The sequence below is a fragment of the Pygoscelis adeliae genome, unplaced genomic scaffold (assembly GCF_000699105.1).
Source record: "Pygoscelis adeliae isolate BGI_AS28 unplaced genomic scaffold, ASM69910v1 Scaffold155, whole genome shotgun sequence".
NCBI lineage: Eukaryota > Metazoa > Chordata > Aves > Sphenisciformes > Spheniscidae > Pygoscelis > Pygoscelis adeliae.
Window position 1 is genome coordinate 5856344 of NW_008824932.1, and position 18581 is coordinate 5874924.

The 18581-nt window shown below is 37.0% G+C and overlaps 1 protein-coding gene across 1 annotated transcript in view; it reads right to left on the reverse strand.

The window, feature by feature from the left end:
• DNER (delta/notch-like EGF repeat containing) overlaps positions 1-17286 on the reverse strand; it is an 81367-nt gene extending 64081 nt beyond the window's left edge. The window contains exons 1-3 of the mRNA XM_009325120.1: positions 16972-17286; positions 6073-6167; positions 3456-3622 (exon numbers count right to left, since the gene is read on the reverse strand). Of these exons, the coding sequence (XP_009323395.1) occupies positions 3456-3622; positions 6073-6167; positions 16972-17286 (577 nt within the window). The remainder of the gene's footprint in view (positions 1-3455; positions 3623-6072; positions 6168-16971) is intronic.
• Between the last annotated feature and the right edge of the window lie 1295 nt (positions 17287-18581).

Below are 18581 nucleotides of genomic sequence, written 5' to 3' on the forward strand. Positions count from 1 at the left end.
AATGGGGTAAATGCTATAATTTAACAATATAATCATGCTGCATAATCACAGCATAACAACTCTCTTCCTGCACCGCAAAAGACTGTTCGCAGATGCAGCAGCCATTTTATAAATCACATTATAGAAAACAGACTGCTCTTTTTTTGTTTAGTTGTGTTACACTCTTCTCCTTCCCTCCAACCCCGCATTCTCACACAGTGCAGGCACCGTCTCTGGGGTAAACAGCACTATGATCAAGGTGTCTATTTTTAGATCTCAGAGACAGCATTCTTTCCAACCTCTAGACGTTGTGCCCTGAACCACGTGGTCAGCAAACCAGTACCTTACTGCCGACTTTTGAGTCTTTTCAATCTTGTCTAAACAACTTTGAACTTGTGTCGCCACAAGGCAACACAAGACAAATAATATTTCCCTAAATGTTTTTTTCTTTGACATAACCATCTTATTCAGAAAGATTTGCAAGAGGTAATTAAAGTACCTTGCTGAGTAACAAAACTTGGAGGCAACACAGTGAGAAGTGACTCAAATGAGATGTAGATCAAAAGACACACACAAAAAAAAAACCCACCAAAACCCACTCAGATCTTCCCCATTTTTCTTTTACAGGTCTAATTAGAAATTTTATAAAGGTCAAAAAAATTGCATTGTGCAGAATTGACCAATTAAGAGAAGAATCCTTTAAAAACTCATTTGAATAAACAGAAAAAGAGTGGGGGAAGAAGGGGGAAGTTATACAAAGTAAATATATCAGCTGGCATGGTCCACAGCCTTACCGTGTGATTCTATGCTTACATCATCCTACAGTATCTTGTGTCCTCATGATTGTTCTAGCTTAAATATCATCAATAAAAGCACATGATACATTATTGCTTTTTTATATAAAATCATCCATTTTAATTTATTGTACCTTAGAATAAGTTTGTCATGTATATCAAGAAACATGGGAAGTTGTCTATAAGAAAAACTTTATTCATCTGATCCTATTGAAAACTAAACTATTGAAAACTAAAAGCGTAAGTGAGGTGTGGCAGATTCACAGACCATTTCCATACATCTGGATCAAATCTGAAGTAAAGATTTAATTATTTTTATATAGACCTTAATTGAATTATGGATTTCAGTTGGATTCAGATAAAATTCAGCATTTTTCACGCCAAATGACTGAGTTTGTTTTTAAGTTTTACACCCAAGACTTACACTTTATTGGACGAGAACTGATGAGGGAAAGTAAGCACAATATTTCCATACAATTGAGAAGAAAATCCAGAGGCTACTCTGTTTTCTCTTTCTTACAATAAATGTTGATAGGTCACACACCCACTTAAACTAACAAATTCATGTTTCAGTTTCCCTGTTCCTTCAGTATTTCACCCTTTTTCTGCTCAAGTGTTTTAATAAATGGAAATTATTCTGGGAAAAGCTATAACTAAATTAAGGCCACATAAAATAATTTACTCCAGAAAACGGTTGAGTTGAGTTATCTCATTACTTGATTATATCATAGTATAGAGTTGCAACGCCTCAGGACTAAAAGATATGCAGAGGGAATGTTTCATATTCATTTTCTATCCAAAGTGCTACAGGTAATCCATTCATTTGCTAAAATAAATAGGATTTATAAAAATTCAAATGCACTCTATCTGCACTCATCTTTACCAAGCACTCAGACGCTCCTATTCATGAATGTATCACCGTATTATTGGAGTCTCCCTGCTGCTCCATGCATACGCATTTACGATTCATGTTCTTTACATAAATCAAATTACACTACAACAACTGGAAAATTCAAGAAAGAATTTCACTATTAGGAAACTAAGAAGAAAGACCAAAGAAAGTATCAACAAACAGATGGAAGTAAAATAAGAGGTCTCAGAAAACTTGTACTGCATGAAATAAGCAAGATCATTAATACAATTTTTATGCGCTAAACCTTGGTTTATTTTCATGAAGGAAAAGGTGTATTTTCACCTCATTACCTAGCACACAGTAAACAATTCAAAGTAAAAATCCCAGTGACAGAAAGACAGCTACAGAGAGACAAGTGCGACAAGACAAACTATGAAAGGGTACGACAATATTCGGTTTAGTTATCTAAATTAATAGCCTGTGCTGTACGGCATGTACAGTCAAGTGGAGCCTTCACAGAGCAACTCAGGCCCTCTATTTGGGAGCTTATAGACCAAGGTATGCCTTTAGGTACTTTCATGAATGCATAAAAGTTACAAATTATCCTGTCTTCAGCAAGTTTTTACTTACTTTTATTGTACAGTAACTACCACAAGGCAAATGCAAAAATTTATTCCTGAGGAAGACACATGAGGAGAGTTTTAACTCTGATAAATTAAATGCAAAACTAGATTAAAAGAGAAAAAAGCTAAAACTAAGTATCTTGGAAGTAAATAATGAAGAAAATGTAAGGAACTGGAAAATTATTTGAAGAAAATAAGTATCACTAGAAGAAACCACTGCTGATGGTAATTAAATGATTATACTAACAACCTTCAAGCAGTATCTTTGCTAAGTGAGAGCTCAAAAAGGAGAGAACGTGGCACTACTTCTGCATTCGGGGAGGGGGGGGGGTCTGTATTAGCTACATACTTAGAATTTGGCCCAATGTTTCTGCATCAGAATGCTTTTAATTTTACATTTATTAGCATGATAAGTTGCCAAATAACAATTTGTGGCAGCTTATACTTCATTATAAGATATACAGCATTTCAAGCAGATTACAATAAATGCTGTTATTACAATGACTTTGGTTTCATGTCATTGGTATAATAAACCATCTGCCCAGAAAGCTCAATTTAATTAAGTCTATTGTGCCTATGCATAAATACTGCATTAAATCAGTATTATTTCCCATACACTTAAAAATAACATATCAGCCTATTTTCGTTACACCCCTTCCACAAAGATGCTTAACTTTTAATTGCCCAATGAAACATACAATATATTTCTAAGGTTTCATATTCACAGAGACAAAACTAGAAGAGAAAGAGTAGTGCAAGTAAACTGTTAGAAGATCAGATTTCCTATTATATTTTAATATATTTTTTCAAGTTTACTGTACGCAGGCTTAAGCTTCTTTACAAAGTACCCCATGATACAATGTCTGACAGAGAAACACCTCAAACAGAGTTATTTACTGTAGCATTTACCAAAAGCTTTACAGTTGACTAAAAATAGAACATACACAATAACCTTGCATCACCCTAAAGGTATCGGGCAAAAATCACCATCTAGATTTTAAACTGAATGGGGCCATCTGTGTAAGAATTCAGTGTACCTCTTGTCTGCTTTGAATGAACCAACATCTAAAACATGGTCCCAATATCACATCTGGATCTTTCAGCAGCACTTAAATTAAGGGAATTACCTCTTTGTTTCTCTAAATGTTGGGTAAACCATCGGCTGTCACCTAGAGGTGATAAACAGAAAGTCAGCATGTTACTCACCAATGAAGTAGTTGTTTCCTAACGCAAGCATTTCTTCAGAAAGAACAAGTCCACCCAGTGCCTGGAGAAGAGTGACACTTCTGCCATCAATAAGTGAACACTGTTTAAATCCAGTGGTTGTGACCTTCCATAGCAGGATAAGAGAAGCAGTAGCATCTTGCCTTATTCTAAGAAAAGAAATGATAAGAATATTTACACTGAGGGAAATTGGTGTTATTAGGAAGTACATCACCGCAGAGCAAGAGCTTATCAACAAAGAAGGAAAACTTAAATGTAGCAAGTATGGAATCAGGAAAAGGCCTGAAGGTTTTTAGCATGTCCACAAAAATAAAAAATGCTTCAATAGTAAGATTTGCATAACAGCATGTGTAATAGCAGATTGAATCATAGAGTTTCAATTTCTAATACTTGAATGGACACCATCTTAGTGCCCAGGAAGAGTTTAGCATAAACATTGCATAATAGTAAAGCATCCTTATTCAGTCTTTCTATTTATGCCTTTTTGAATGGTACCTCCGTTCTACATCTACAATGCCATCATTTTCTGCAGCTGAAGTACATCCAGCCCTCTTTTACCGAAGAACATTCAATGTTCGTTCAATACAGGGAGACGGATCCTGGTAGAAATCCTCATTTGTTTGACATACCAGATCAAAGGTTCAGAACAGTTTATTCTTGTAAATCAAATGAGTCATGTAATGCTCCCAAGGTCACTGAGTCCACCGTGCCTTCCTGAATATTGACAGATTGGGTAAAGTAGTATCTACAACTGCATATATACTGTCGGCTCCGCTAGGGAGCACTGTATCTATGTCAGTGTTTCTTTCCTCTCAGGATACTTTTTTCCCTACTCACCTCCACAAAGAAAAAATAAAAACCTGCCATGTTTCTGGCAAGTTCCCAAATATTTGCATTAATTTCCTCTGAAGGAATCCCAAGTGAGTTTGAACAATGCTCCAAAAATTCAAAACACAACTGCATCCAACTGCTGAGAACTGATAATTCTCTCCTGATGAAAACGGGCCTCCACATACCCAGAGATGAAGTTCTGTTCCACAATTTCCTGTACTGAAATTGTTTCAATCCTGCTAAAAACACAAGGCAGTTTCTCCCTTGTCACTTCTTATTTGAGTTCAAAAGAAGAAATGCAAAGTTTTATTATGTTTGACACAAGTTGGAAAAATGTTGCAACTAGACATCATAAGAAGCACATTTTTGACAGTATTTTGGGTCCTCTTTAAGGACAACCCCCATCGCTACTCCCAAAGCTGACCATCTCACTTTTAGAACAGGATAGCAACTAGTTTCACGGTTTAGGTCACACCTGACGATCAAAACAAAATAGAATTATTAAACTGAAATGATATTCCTTTCATAGGTAGCCATTGAACCAGAGATGTTACTTGGGCCTTCAACACAGGAAATACAATAAAATAAAGATAGATATTGACCTGCATTAATCTGCCCAGATATAAAACACTTCTAAAGATATATAGTGTAAAAAATGACCAAAAACGACTGTGTACTCTGCAACCTCCTTTAAAATGGGGTCCCTCCATCAAGGGTCTTAAATACAGCTGTAGAATCCACAAACGCCAGCCTATTCCTGATTTCAAGAAAAGACACTTGTTTGCTTACAGATTCCAGCCAGCCAGAGCATCCACACTCACAGATCTCTTCCTGACTTAGGCTTAACGCTCATGAATGAGCACGATTCAAAGTCCCGTGGGAAGAGTAGGACAGCTCCCACGTTTAACAGTTACTGCTCCAAACTGTCTGCAGCTTGTCTGCTTGCATCAGTTTGTTTTTTCCCGCGAGCATGGCCTTTTTTAACTGAAAGCTGGGATTCTGAAAGATAAGATGACAGTATGAGAAAAGTAGGCTATTTTGGGAAAATCCAAGTCTAAAATTGCAGTAAAGCTGTGAGCCAGAGAACTACGTTGGCAGATTTTTATTTGAAATAAAGTTTCCAGTAAGAAAATGCCTCATCCCAGCTGACAGAATCAGATCTTTCTAGTAAGTCAGGTTCTGTTAATTAAAAATAATAAAACTTCTGGTTTTTTCAATTTGATTGAAAAAGTATGAGTTGGAAAAGTGAGTAAAACAGAATGAATGCAAATTTTTCAGAAATGTGGTTTGTAGGACATACACAAAGATTTCACAGCTAATGATGACACCCAAAGCAATAATCCAGAAACCAAATACGAATGCACAAAATACAGGCATTTATATAGTCAACGATAACACTTTCTACCAGCAAGTGCATCTTGAGATTAAAGGGGGAAAAAAAGCGTTCACTGCATGAAGGAGAAAGCAAATGTCGTATCTTCTCCAAACTGACATCTTCAACATGTCTGCTCTAATTTCTAATACATTCTGATAGCCCAGAGACAGTTTACATGCTTACCTCTCCTAAAACATTAAATATGTGGGAAAAATTATACCAAGCAATGAGCTGTCATGGCACTGCTAGATGCCTGAAGCCTGTCTGAAGTTCTTTCATATACTTCTAGCCATTTGACAAATCTGCCTATCTGAAAAACTCTTGTCTAAAACATCCAGACAAATTAAAATAAAAGCATTTTTATATTTCATCACTTATGACAAATATTCTTACTTTATTGATGTATTCTGTGGAACTTCAAAGGAGATAAGCCGGCCTCCAGCAGAGGTATTGGAACTGGCATTTCCACAAGCCACATCTGGGGTTATCTGAAAATAAAAATAGTTTTATTTAACTCTAACCCAGAAAATCTGACCAAAGAAAATATGAAAGACTTTTTTAAAAAAATAACACTAGTAGTCCAGCAGTCATCTTTTAAAAATCATCAGGATGGACTAAAACATTCACCAAAATACTTACGCTATCAACAAATGTTCTGAAAATTGACATAACCATCCTTTTAGGTTTTTGTTTTAACAAAAACTTCCTGCACGTAAGTGTGAACTTCTAAAGGCATCTTCCTTTAAAAGTGATCATGTTTAGAAAAAGATGAATAGACTTCTGGTCTTTTAAAAGCTCTAATGTTTGCCACATCCAAGAAATATTGCATCATTAATTTAGGTGATCTTGGAGGATTTTTAATAGCAAACACTGATATTGCCTTTCTGCTAAACATTAAAATATGTTTTTTTCCAAACACAAATTACTTTAAAATAATACTCTCCCACTTGCCCGTTACTATTCTTTCCAAGTAAAAGTTGCTTGGACAAACAGTGCTTTCAGATGGAAAAATATGTGCGCAGTTGAGAGCGAAAGGATGCATTTGCCAAATCTGTGATGCCTAGAAGGCACAGAAATCAGTTACTGTATTAACTAGATCAAGACACCATACAGGATGCCATACAACACAGAGGAATCACAGATGGACTCCTTAATTATTCATATCTTGTAAAGCAGTAATTTCATAAAGGCAGTTTGAAAACCATTAGCGTTTCCAATGATACCTTTAGTTCAAATAAGTAATATTTTATGTGGCATAATTGAGTCTTTCTATTGCCTACGTTAACATCATCAGTAGTTTTAATTAAGTAGTTCTCAGGTATCTTCATCTTTTTACGTCAACCTTACTGGCAAAGTGAAAATGCAACCTGACACACTTCTGTGAATTAATCATCCATCAAAGAAAAAGTCAGAATCTAATTTGTAAATTTAAGTAAAATTCAAATTCGTATCTTAAACATTACTGTGAAACACCTGTGAAAACATGAACAACAGAAGTCCAGCATATGATGCAAGTAATAATTTTTAGGAGACTCAGAGTTGACTTTGACTCAGGCAAGACAAATACTCAGTATTCACATTTCCCAAAACCGTCTAGATTACTCGATTCATTGTTGAATTCTCTGGCACATATAATATGAATACATGTAGTTTATGAAAATAAAGTGAGATGCAATTTTATTGTATTTGTTCAAATAAATTTTGAAAAAAGATAATACATCCATTACAATTTTTCAATCTTGGAAGTCGAAATTATGGAGCTAACATTCAAAGCACAATGAATGCAAAATTAGTTTGGCTAACACTCTTCTTTTTATATTTGCCAACAGTTAGACTTGCATTTTCTTTGAGAATCTATATGCCTGCTGGAACAAAGGAAAAAAAATGAAATCAACATCTCTTTTCTCACACAGTCTTATACTACATCCAAAAATACACTCACTTTTAAAGTATTTATATAGTTTTACAATTTCATGCATCTATTATCTTGGAACACAAGGCGGGGGGGAAATGTAATTTAAGCATTTCATTTACCTTACTATTCAATATTAGAAGTTTGTGAAGTAAAGGGTATTGATTTCTTTGAAACTCAAATTAAAAAAGACAAAAAATTAAAGAAGCAAGAGTTGAACAAAGTGGCTACATAACAAAAGCTGAGATTTAACCTTGTGAAAATGGAAAAAAACAAACCAAAAAGACTTTGGTTTGCAAATGCACCAGAATTAAGGATTACTCAGCATGAAAAGCACACATAGGAAATATTTCAATGGTAATCAGAAGAGCAAAATGCAAAATGTAGGATTTTGACTCTTCTATTAAGAGATCTGTAATGTTTGATGTCTTTCTCTATCTAGGAACTCCATTTGGAATTGGCCCTGACTTAGTGCTCTATGAATCTATCAAACAATCATCTAAACCAGTAGGACACTAAAAATGGGATTTTACAAAAGCTGAAATTTGATTTTTTTTTTTTTAATATTAAAAAACCTGGTACTTGGATCAGACAAAAAACACAGGAAGAAGCAGCAGCTCTCATAAGAAACAAAAAATGGTTCCAGCAGTGTCCTATTTCAGAGAAACACCATGGAGACAAAAATAACAGCTTTGACACCTGAATTAGGAAACAAATTACACAGTTTTTCCACAGCTGTGGGAAATTTCTATAAAGATTTTTAAGTATGTCTCTTTCCTGTCTTAACAGAGCTCTCTGCAAAACTGGAAGATTGAAGAATGAGGGCAAAGACCACCGATATATTACACTAAGAAAGGACACTCAGAAGAGGAAAATAATCTGTAAGTCTCACTCTCAAAAAAAAAAAAAAAAAAAAAAGGCTGCTAGAACTGGTAGGAGATTTCCAGAACCCACTGGAAAATATACCTAAATGATTTTCAGAAGGTAAAATAAAGAGCATTCTTATCCTAATTCCTCTTTAAAATTTAAAAAGTGAGATGGATAAAGTAAAAATACAAACAGACCATCTAAAGTCATTTAAAGACAAGCTTAAAAAAAATTACATATGCTTACATATGATTAACATTACATATGATGCAATGGCATCAAACTCTTCCAAAATTCCCCTGAAGCATTCAATAGCACAGAACCTTTAAGCCAGCAGGGAAGCTTCTTGGGGGACAGACTTACAGATAAAACACAGATGATGCAGCTACTTTAAAAACAGTCACCAAAGAAAAGAAAATCTTCATGCACCAGCCAGAGCCTAAAGTATGTTTAGGTGCTGCTTACAAAGATAAGCTCCTACATCAGCACTTCAATATATTACTTTGAGTTTAAAATGCTTAAATACCAAGTTGCTGATAGGAAATACAGAATTCCTCTTTACATACATGTTCCATAGGTTTGCATCTAAGTCATGTTCTTGTTTTTCAAAAGAGAACGTAACATATAAAAACTACATTTCTGCTTCAAACGTTTTAACAGCGCTAACTTTCTAAGTCTTTACATGGGTAAAGGAAGAGCATCATTTGAGAAAGCAAGAGTGACATCTCCAGAAGAGTACCAATTCCTACAATCTCTACCTGGACCTTAACAAGACAGCAATGACTTGGCTAGAAGATTACCTTACCAGGTCATAGCGGTAGTACGGAAGAGATTGCAAAGGAAATCAGGTGTGGTACCTGAGAAGAGAGCAACAGACTGTTCTTCCATATCACAACTTTTCTGAAAAAATTAAGTAGTGTGAATTGTACAGATACTCTCCTGCCTTACACACCAACCAGAATAATGAGATATACACTTAATTCATCAAGTGCTGAAATACACACATAAATCCCAAGATAATATTTTTACATGAGCGATTTCATTACTTTGATAAATTAAGTGTACTAGCCTTTAATTCAACGAGGCTAAGAAAAAATAACATACAGACTCCAAGTCTACATTTATGCTAGGATGCATATACGCAGCCTCTCACTACTAGAAAGTAGTTCTCCGAAGATATTTGCTGTATATGAAATTTCATAGTATGTTTCTTGGAAAGCTGACCAGCCATTTGTAATGCCACAAGGCCTTATCAACGTGGGCAGACTAATCCTGAGCAGTGCAAAATACAGCCATTCTGCTACCGTGATACATGTTTGCATTTCTTTTGTATCTCAATCCCCTGGGTTTAAAGAATTGCAGAAGGCTTTTACTTCTTGCAAAACATGCCACACCTTCCTCAAACTTGAAAGTGGTCTGTACGTGGAATGACCAAATTCACATTAGTCTTAGCAATTCCTCACTACCCTGTTAAAAAGATATTAATGAATATTTCTGAAAACTAACAGATACTTCCAAACACTGGAAGAGGCTGCCCAGGTATCTTGTGGACTCTCCATCCTTGGAGGTATTTAAGACTCAACTGAACGCAGTTCTGAGCAATCCGCTTTGGTTGACCCTGCTTTGAGCAAGGGGGTTGAACTAGACAATCTCCAGAGGTCCCTTCCAACCTCACCTACACCGTGATTCTGTGAGTAAAAATTCACTCCATGAACCTTAGTTGCCTACTAAGTCTTTCCTGTAAATTGCCATTGTAACTTCAGTGACATCACAGCTTTCACAAAACCCCACTCCACCCTACAATAAGAGTGCTTCATTTTGAAAATATCCCCAAAGGTTACACAAATAAGTATGTGCGCATGGGTGTGCACACTCACGTGCGCACAGACACCTGTGTATTTTTAATTGACGCCTTCCTCCTGTGCTAGTTGTAAAGGTTCTCTTTGGTTAATCTCTCGCCTTTCCATTTCAAAAAGCCATTCTCCTGTTTTTACCTCCTAATGGGGCAACAAAGAAATCTGCACGGTCTTGCAGCCAAAGCAAAGTGGGGCAAGTTAGTCTGGAATTAAACAGAATACACGAATGCACACATCATTCTTGAACTAAATAAAAGAGAAAAATACAAACTCATCTTACAGAAAAGATCGGTGATTAAAAGAAAAAAAGCTCTATGCTTAAAAATGTAAACATATTTGAAAAGACATGTTAACGGAAAGAGTATGAAAACGAGTTCATTGAGAAAAACAAGGCTATGTTCTGGGGTGGTTTCCCATGAAAACTGACATGGTCATTAAGAAAGATAACCTTTCATTTCTTCAAGTAGGACAGAAGCTGTCACGACGAATGCTTTATGAGGAATGCTCTTGCAAACACTAACTCTTTCAAATCTTCTTCCAAGGGATTACGTATTAACTTTCAATTCAATAAAGCAAGTTTCATAACATGCAGTTTTGCCTTTTCTGAACATATAACTACTTTTCCATCAGGATAAGGCCTGCAGGATTTCTTCTTTTCCAACCCTCTAAGGGTGGCAAGAGGTATCTCTTATTTTCTAAGAAATATAACATGTTTGTCAGCCTTCCTTATGCAAGGGAAAAATAATATGTGAGAGAAATAAAACAGGCTAGAACCTGACTATAAGATCTTGTACAGCAGTCTGCAAAGAATTAAAAAGGGAAAAGAGAAGTAGGAACATAAAAGGCAATATAATAGAACCGTAAGAGAGGGATCAATTACTATCTTCTTGTAGTCAAGATGCCAAGCAATAAACCAGGATCATTTGTGGCACTGAAATCCCATTCAGACAGAACAAAATTATAAAAGAAAGAAAAGCAGTTCCCTTGCCCTGTAGCATGGAACTACTGCTTCTGAAAATCTAGTGTCACATAGCTTAACCTCCGCATGAGCGTTTTTGTTTCTACCTTCCGGAGTTTCATATGGGACAATCCTTGAAAGAAAACCAGAACAGAAAGAAAATAAAGGCTTACTTCTAACAAATCTCACCAGTGGGAGAGAAAAGCAAAAGCGTTTAGAGTAGGCGTAGTGCCTCTCTGAACAACGCCAAGGGAAGACTGACAGACTGCATCCAAAAACAGTATCAAATGAAGAAGGCTTGCCAGTTATTGTAGCACTGAAACATGATGTAAGGAAGGCTGCATATCCACCCAGCGAATTCTGTCACTGGCGGTTTGTGTTTCTTTGCTCATCTGAGCAAAAGCCACTTCGTGGAGTCAGCAATCACACTGCCGAGAGGATCCAGTGCATTCTGATGCATGGCAATCCTCTAGATAACACTATCAAAACTTTGTATTTCTGTCACGGGTTAAACAGTGCCAACATTACAGCAAGGGGTAGATGCTTCAGCAGGCACAGTAGGTTAATCTTACACAATGACACTTTCTCGGATAGATTACCTGGGTAATCGTATTAGCCAGATGCCTTCTTGTCTCAAGCTGGCCACCAAAATTGATGTCAACTTCTTTAAATCTGACAATCAGTCTGTACTGGTTTTGGCTGGGATAGAGTTAATTTTCTTCACAGTAGCTTGTATGGGGCTCTGTTTCGGATTTGTGATGAAAACAGTGTTGATAACAGGGACGTTTTAGTTATTGCTGAGCAGTGCTGACACAGAGTCAAGGCCTTTTCTGCTTCTCAGACTGCCCTGCCAGCAAGTAGGCTGGGGGCGCACAATAAGTTTGGGGGGACACAGTGGGACAGCTGACCCCAACTGATCAAAGGGACATCCCATACCATATGACATCATGCTCAGCAATAAACCTGGGGGGGGGGATGTGGAAGTTGGCCAGGGCTGCTGCTGCTCAGAGACTGGCTGGGCATCGGTCAGTTGGTGGTGAGCAACTGGGTTTTTTTGCATCACTTGTTTTTCTTTGTTTTGTTTGGGTTTTTTCTTTTTCTCCCTTTTTTTATTTATTAAACTCTCTTTATCTCAACCCACGAGTTTTCACACTTCTACCCTTCCAATTCTCTCCCCCATCCCACTGGGAGGGGGAGTAAGCAAGCAGCTGCGTGGGGCTGAGCTGCCTACCCCCTGGTTAAACCATGACACAGTAATTCAACAAATATTACTTCCTTGAACAAATAATGGTCATTTCTTATTCCAGAGTGTACAGAGCTGTTCTGAATAATAAAGGTAAACACTGTGGAAACAAGCTCATTGAGGAAAAATTCCATATTCAAATCTTTACATGCAGTGTATGAGCTCAGGCCACTGGAGAGCAAGCTAGGACATAAACTTCAACCAAAGTCTGTCAAGTCAGCCATAGATACTTCTACACCAAGCTGTCTATCAGGATGGTGTTTGTACAGAAAGTTCCATACACAAATATTGTAGAGGAGAGATTTAGTGAAGTTACAGATTTTTCCTAGAAGAAAGTTAAGATTATTCCAGCAAAACCTGTTTCCTTCATTTATTTGTATGATATCTTTTTCTAAAAGCAAAAGAAAAATAATAAAGGCTTCCAAAACGAACTTACGTACAGGTATAAGAAGAGCCGTCCTACATCAAATCAAAAGTATACATAGTCCAGTACTTTAACTTCAACAGCAATCATAAGAGGGAATGGCAAGAAAATAGGATAAGAAAAGGGCCAGCATATTTCCTCCAGCCTCCACCCATTTCCATGTCAAAGATTTTCCTAAGCTGTCATTTCTAAGGGTGGAGTTTCTATGTATTTAGCAACGTCAAACGGATCTCTCCTCCATGATTCTGTTCAGCCTCCTTCTGCACTCATAGCATACTTTGGCAAAAAAATGCATGAACATTTAGCAACACATAAAGCAGTCAAAGATTCAAAGGTCTCTGTTTCAAGCAGAATTATTCCTTAAGCATATTCCACTGCTGCAGAGCAGGAGCACTCTCTTTCAGGATTTTCCACTTGACCCAGCCATACTCCTTTTAAAGGCTTATAACTCACTAAGAACACACATAAAACAAATGCTGTCCCCATTGCAAGGGGAATTACAAGTTTATTGTAGCCTCTAATCACTAGTTCCAGAAGCTTGAATCTGAGCAGTGGTATGGCAGTATAAATACAGCGTTAGAGTAGGACTCACATGCTTCGCATTCTAATTCCTGGCTGCGCACCTGGCAAATCACTTTACTACTCTGCGCTTCAGTGTCTCCATCTGTAAAACGTGAATAACGCTGCTGACTTCCTTTGAAAAAAAATTTGAGAGCTATTAAGGAAAAGTAAGATATAAGAGTGTGGTACTGCTATTCTTACAGTTGATTTTGTACACAGAAACCTTTGTTGGATCTGTTAGTTGAGTAGGATTAATGAGATGGCTTCTTTTTTCTTCTGTTATTGGATAATACATACCTTTTCTACACTGTAACACAAAAGATCATTGAACTGGGGAAATGCGGATTGCTGGTTGTATCTCTCTTGCAAGTGGAACAAGTTAGTTGCCCAAAGTAGGAAAAAAAGTTCTCTTTCAACAGCTGAGCACAAAGATAAATTCCTATTATACTAAAGAAACCAACAGACAAGAATATTTTTCTCTCAATGATCTGTGTTTGTAGCCCTTAATCCGCATATCAGGAGAAGACTAATCTCTTATATCAAGAGCTCTCTAAGAGATGAAACTGTATCCAAAGACATCTGTATGTTGTCTACTGGCGCAGACACTACCGAGAAGGTTCAGTCAAGCAAGCACTGCCAAGTATATCCCTAGTATCTAAGGAATGCAGAAAAAATGTCCAACTGTAACTATACATCGTGTCTCCCTCAGACAGTTTACTTCTCTCAGGTGTTCATTTTTTCAGTTCCAAAACTTCCTGAAAAAGCTTCCATGGAAACTTCACCCTTGCAAGACAGTAAGAGCCTTCATTTGGAGAGATGCTGGCAAAATTTCTCTCTGAGCAGACAGACAAAAGAGTATGAAGAACATTAGTTCACTTGTAGTATCAGTATAGAATAATGTGACAAACAGGCTGATTTGGAAGATTTAAAAAAAAAAAAAAAACAAAAAACCCACACACCAAAACCCCAACAACGTAATAATAGCAGCCTTTGTTTCCTCTGAATCTCAAGGAAGATCAAAACAGTAGATTTTTGCAATACAAAACCTACAGTTACTTTATTTTTTTCCTTTTAAGAGGGCAAAAAAGGACGGAGCTTTGCAAAGCTTTTAAAGCTATGAAGAAAGGTAGCATTTTCCTGCTTAACACTTAACTCCTTACTCTTGAAGCCTCCACCAAAGAGGCTTTGGAACACAGATCAGGCAAATCAACTCTCTTTTGTTTAATATAGATCAGAGACAATGTCTTGAATCAGCAACTGAAATCTCTCTCTTTCGGATAAGCATCTCTCTCACTGTGAATTCCAAAGAACAGCAGGTCATTATGCTACACTAGAAAGACTGTGAAAAATACAAGACCCGTCACAATATATTAAAAACATACCAACACAAGTAATTTCATAATAGGTGAACAAGTAATTTCCATGTCAGTGCTAATAATGCAATCGCAATTGATAGCCTGTATGTATTTCTCAGGTCAGAGAAGACACGCGGAAGGGTGAATTTCAGCTATATCCGCTTGTGAATGATCTGTTTGGCTGAAATGCTTAGTGAATCTACTTAAAATGCAAACCAGGCAGCAACGTTACTTATACAATACCAGACCACAGATTAAGGAAGACACACGAGGGAAATCTGGTACAGAGAAGTGCGTGCCCTTAATTGATCAGGACATATGGAGCACCCATGCAGAGATGACACTGCATTTAAACTAAGTAATAAAAGCAGGTCATTGTTTGTTTCTGCTTCAGTGCTCTCTTCAAACTCCATCCTTGGTGCCTGGCATATGTTCTACTGTAAAATAATAGGTATGGGAGATGGAATTCCGGGAAATAAAGCTCTGTTCTCCAGACATTGCCTACCAGAACTCCCACTGAAATGGGATACAGCCCTATAACTACTCGTACCTCAAAAATAATCTGAGAGCCATAACACATCAAACATATATTTTACGTAGGTTAATTTTACTTTCAAAATTTGATTTAAATAAATGTTACAGTAAAAACATGAACAAATTCGTTTGGGCTAGCAAAGAATGATGAAAAATATACTTTTTCCAGGATTAAACTCATGCCTGTTCACTTTCTGATTATGTAGTGTGTGAAAACACCTCAGAAGAATCACACTCCTTGAAACACTTCAAAAACAGATACAGCTGACATTTTACCTATTTATTCCTGAATAAACTCAAAGGAAATGACTTTACAATGCATTTTTCATTAAGAAAAAGATGTCACAAAGATTTTAATTCTTTGCCTATTGAAATTATAATATTTCTTCACCAACAAGCTTCGTTACCCCTAGTGCTCGGTACTAAGTTGATCCAAACAAAACCAAAAAAAAGGCACTACCATTACTCCCAAAACAGATGCTCACTTCTATGGCAGACTGTTCTTTGGAATGCATTTTGCACATACGTAGTATTATTATTATTATTATTATTATTATTATTATTATAGGTGGGTGATCTCTGGATCAGGTTGCAGACTCCCAGTACCAACTGCTGTAGGAATAACACAAGCAGAAGGAGTGGTCTCGCACCTCCAGGTAAGAAAACAACAACGAAGAGAACTACAAGTCATCCTTGCAGTGATGGACTTCGAAGTCCATCGAAGAAGTGGGAAGTCTTTCGAAGAAGAAGGGAGGAGGATGATCATGTGACAGAATGAACTTCATACATGAAAAAGTTATCAAGAGATAAAGAATCAATTCTTCTTTGTTTGTGAGCAAACATACTTCCTATCTATACTTGGTTTTCACATGTAAAGATCAGTGTTCAACGGTAACTAGGTTAAGAGTTTGATACTTTTTATTTTCGCAGATATTAGAGTCTATGCAAGACATCTAAGAATTACTAATAAAACAGCGTACAAAACAGTCGAAAGCAAAGATCACATTTCTTAAGGGTCATATGTTGTGTGCTTTCCAGTTGTAGTTTTGCCAGATATTAAGTTTGTCATTTTACTAAGAGATACAACAAATCTTTTAAAAAGTTTCCTCCACCATCATTGCATCTCTAGAGTTATGCACCGTGTAATATATTGACTACCACTTTTAATCCTCAAATAGCTATGTTTTCTTAACACTGCAGGGACACATATTTTTCAAAACAACATGCAGTTATAACTGCAAATAGCAAAAAATATATTAAAGGTATTACTTTAACCTTTTGATTTTCCTAAATTTATTTGATGTTTGGAGATATGGTGTCATACAAATGACTGGAAAAAACAATATTATCCCATTCCAAAGAAATACCCAATACAACATGTTGGCCAACTTAAGCCCATTACTTTTAACAAGTATCAATTTTTTTTGCGTTTACTTTTACTAGCGTATTAACTCAGGGCAGAGATCATATCTTCGGTCTTCTCATGTAGACATCCATGAAATCATGCACAAATGACAACCCAACAGTGATAAGACTTAAAAGTTCTTTTCTGTGCACCTTCATTTAGACAGAATATTCTCACCTCTGTTTCATCCCATTTCAGATCTATAACTTTCTGTCCCGCTTTTGGCTGCCACGTAGGTAACGTCACGGTTGCTCTTGAACGAGGAAGAACGATGTCAGGTTCCAAGGTGGATGAGACCGGTCTGTTCTGTCTTGGCGACGTCGACGCTGCCCGTTCAGAGACCGGAAGGCTGTGAAATGAGCGTTCACAGTTTGTTCCCTCATAGCCTTCACTACAGAGACAGAGGTAGCCATCCCCGCTAGTGCTGCAGTTACCATGGTGACAGGGGTTGCTGGCACAAGGATCTGAAACAAACTGGGAAAAACATATCATATAGGTCAATTACTGCATATAAAGGATTTATTTCTGAGCTTTACAAAGACCATAAAACAGGATTCTTTTCCCTTCCTGTATTTATCTTCTAAACATATTTATGAACCAAGCTCATCTTTGATGTCTCTTCAAGGAAGTAAATTCAAAGGATTAAAGAAGAATATAGATTAACCTATATTAACCACTTTTCCCAGACCATTTAACGCTAATTCACTGTTGACACATTCAAGCAAAGTGACAAACACGGAGTAGGAACATGGCCACTGTTCATAATCAGGAATTTTCAAAAACAGTCTTAAAAGAGTAACCTATCAAGGGAAAACAACAAACATCTAGAAATTCAATGCGGTAACAGAAATAGGAATGGGGCACAGAACTCACACAGATCACAAGGTCACGAAGCAGCCCTGTGTTATCAGTTAACCACATCACACAATCCTATGTGTGGACGCAAGTTCCATTTTAAAACGGCTGGGCCTTTTACCCACACTTTGTTTAGCGGACAGCAGTTTCAGAATCTGATTCATTCTGGTGCTGAAAACTTTCTAACAGGAGTTAGAAAGTTGGGGCAAAAATGTGCTTATCTTTAAAACAGCGTTTGTAATAGTATAGGACAAGACTGAGCTCAGTGATGTAGGAAAAGTCCTGTCCTAGGCTTGCCTGCCTTCTTCTAATTTCTAGCTTAAATTTACCTACAGCTAGTTTGTACTCAGTTTCTTACATCATCATCGACTTTCAGGTTAAATGTCTTTTCCCTCTTCTACGCTGATGTTTACATCCATAATGTATTTATAGAATACATCTACAAACTCTTCTCAAGTTTCATCTCATGGACTGAATAAGCCATGCTCGCTCAGTCTCCTTGTGGAGGACAAGCCCTCCATGCACGTGCTCATTTTTGCACCCCGGACTCCAAAGTTTAGCACTGCCCTTTGGCAAATGCATCGATACTTTTGTTTGTCCTGGAAATAGCTTCCTTGATATTACTTAAGAAACGTTTGCCTTAGTCAGAGCTAAATCACACTGCTGACTCACCGTCATCGTTTGACCAACTAAGACAGCCAGGCAGTTCCCTCGATTTGTCTTCGCACCAGAGTGATAACCCATCACTGGAAACAGACATGTTCTCAGTCTTTAAATGCAAATTTCACCCAAGTGCTCCAGTCCTAAAGGTTACCCAGTCCTTCCCTGTACGATATTCCAGTCCTTCCCTGCATAAGCAATGCTGCTTCTTATATTTCTCAGTAAAGCACCACAGTTATTTATTATTAAACATTTGTTTCAATTATCATAAG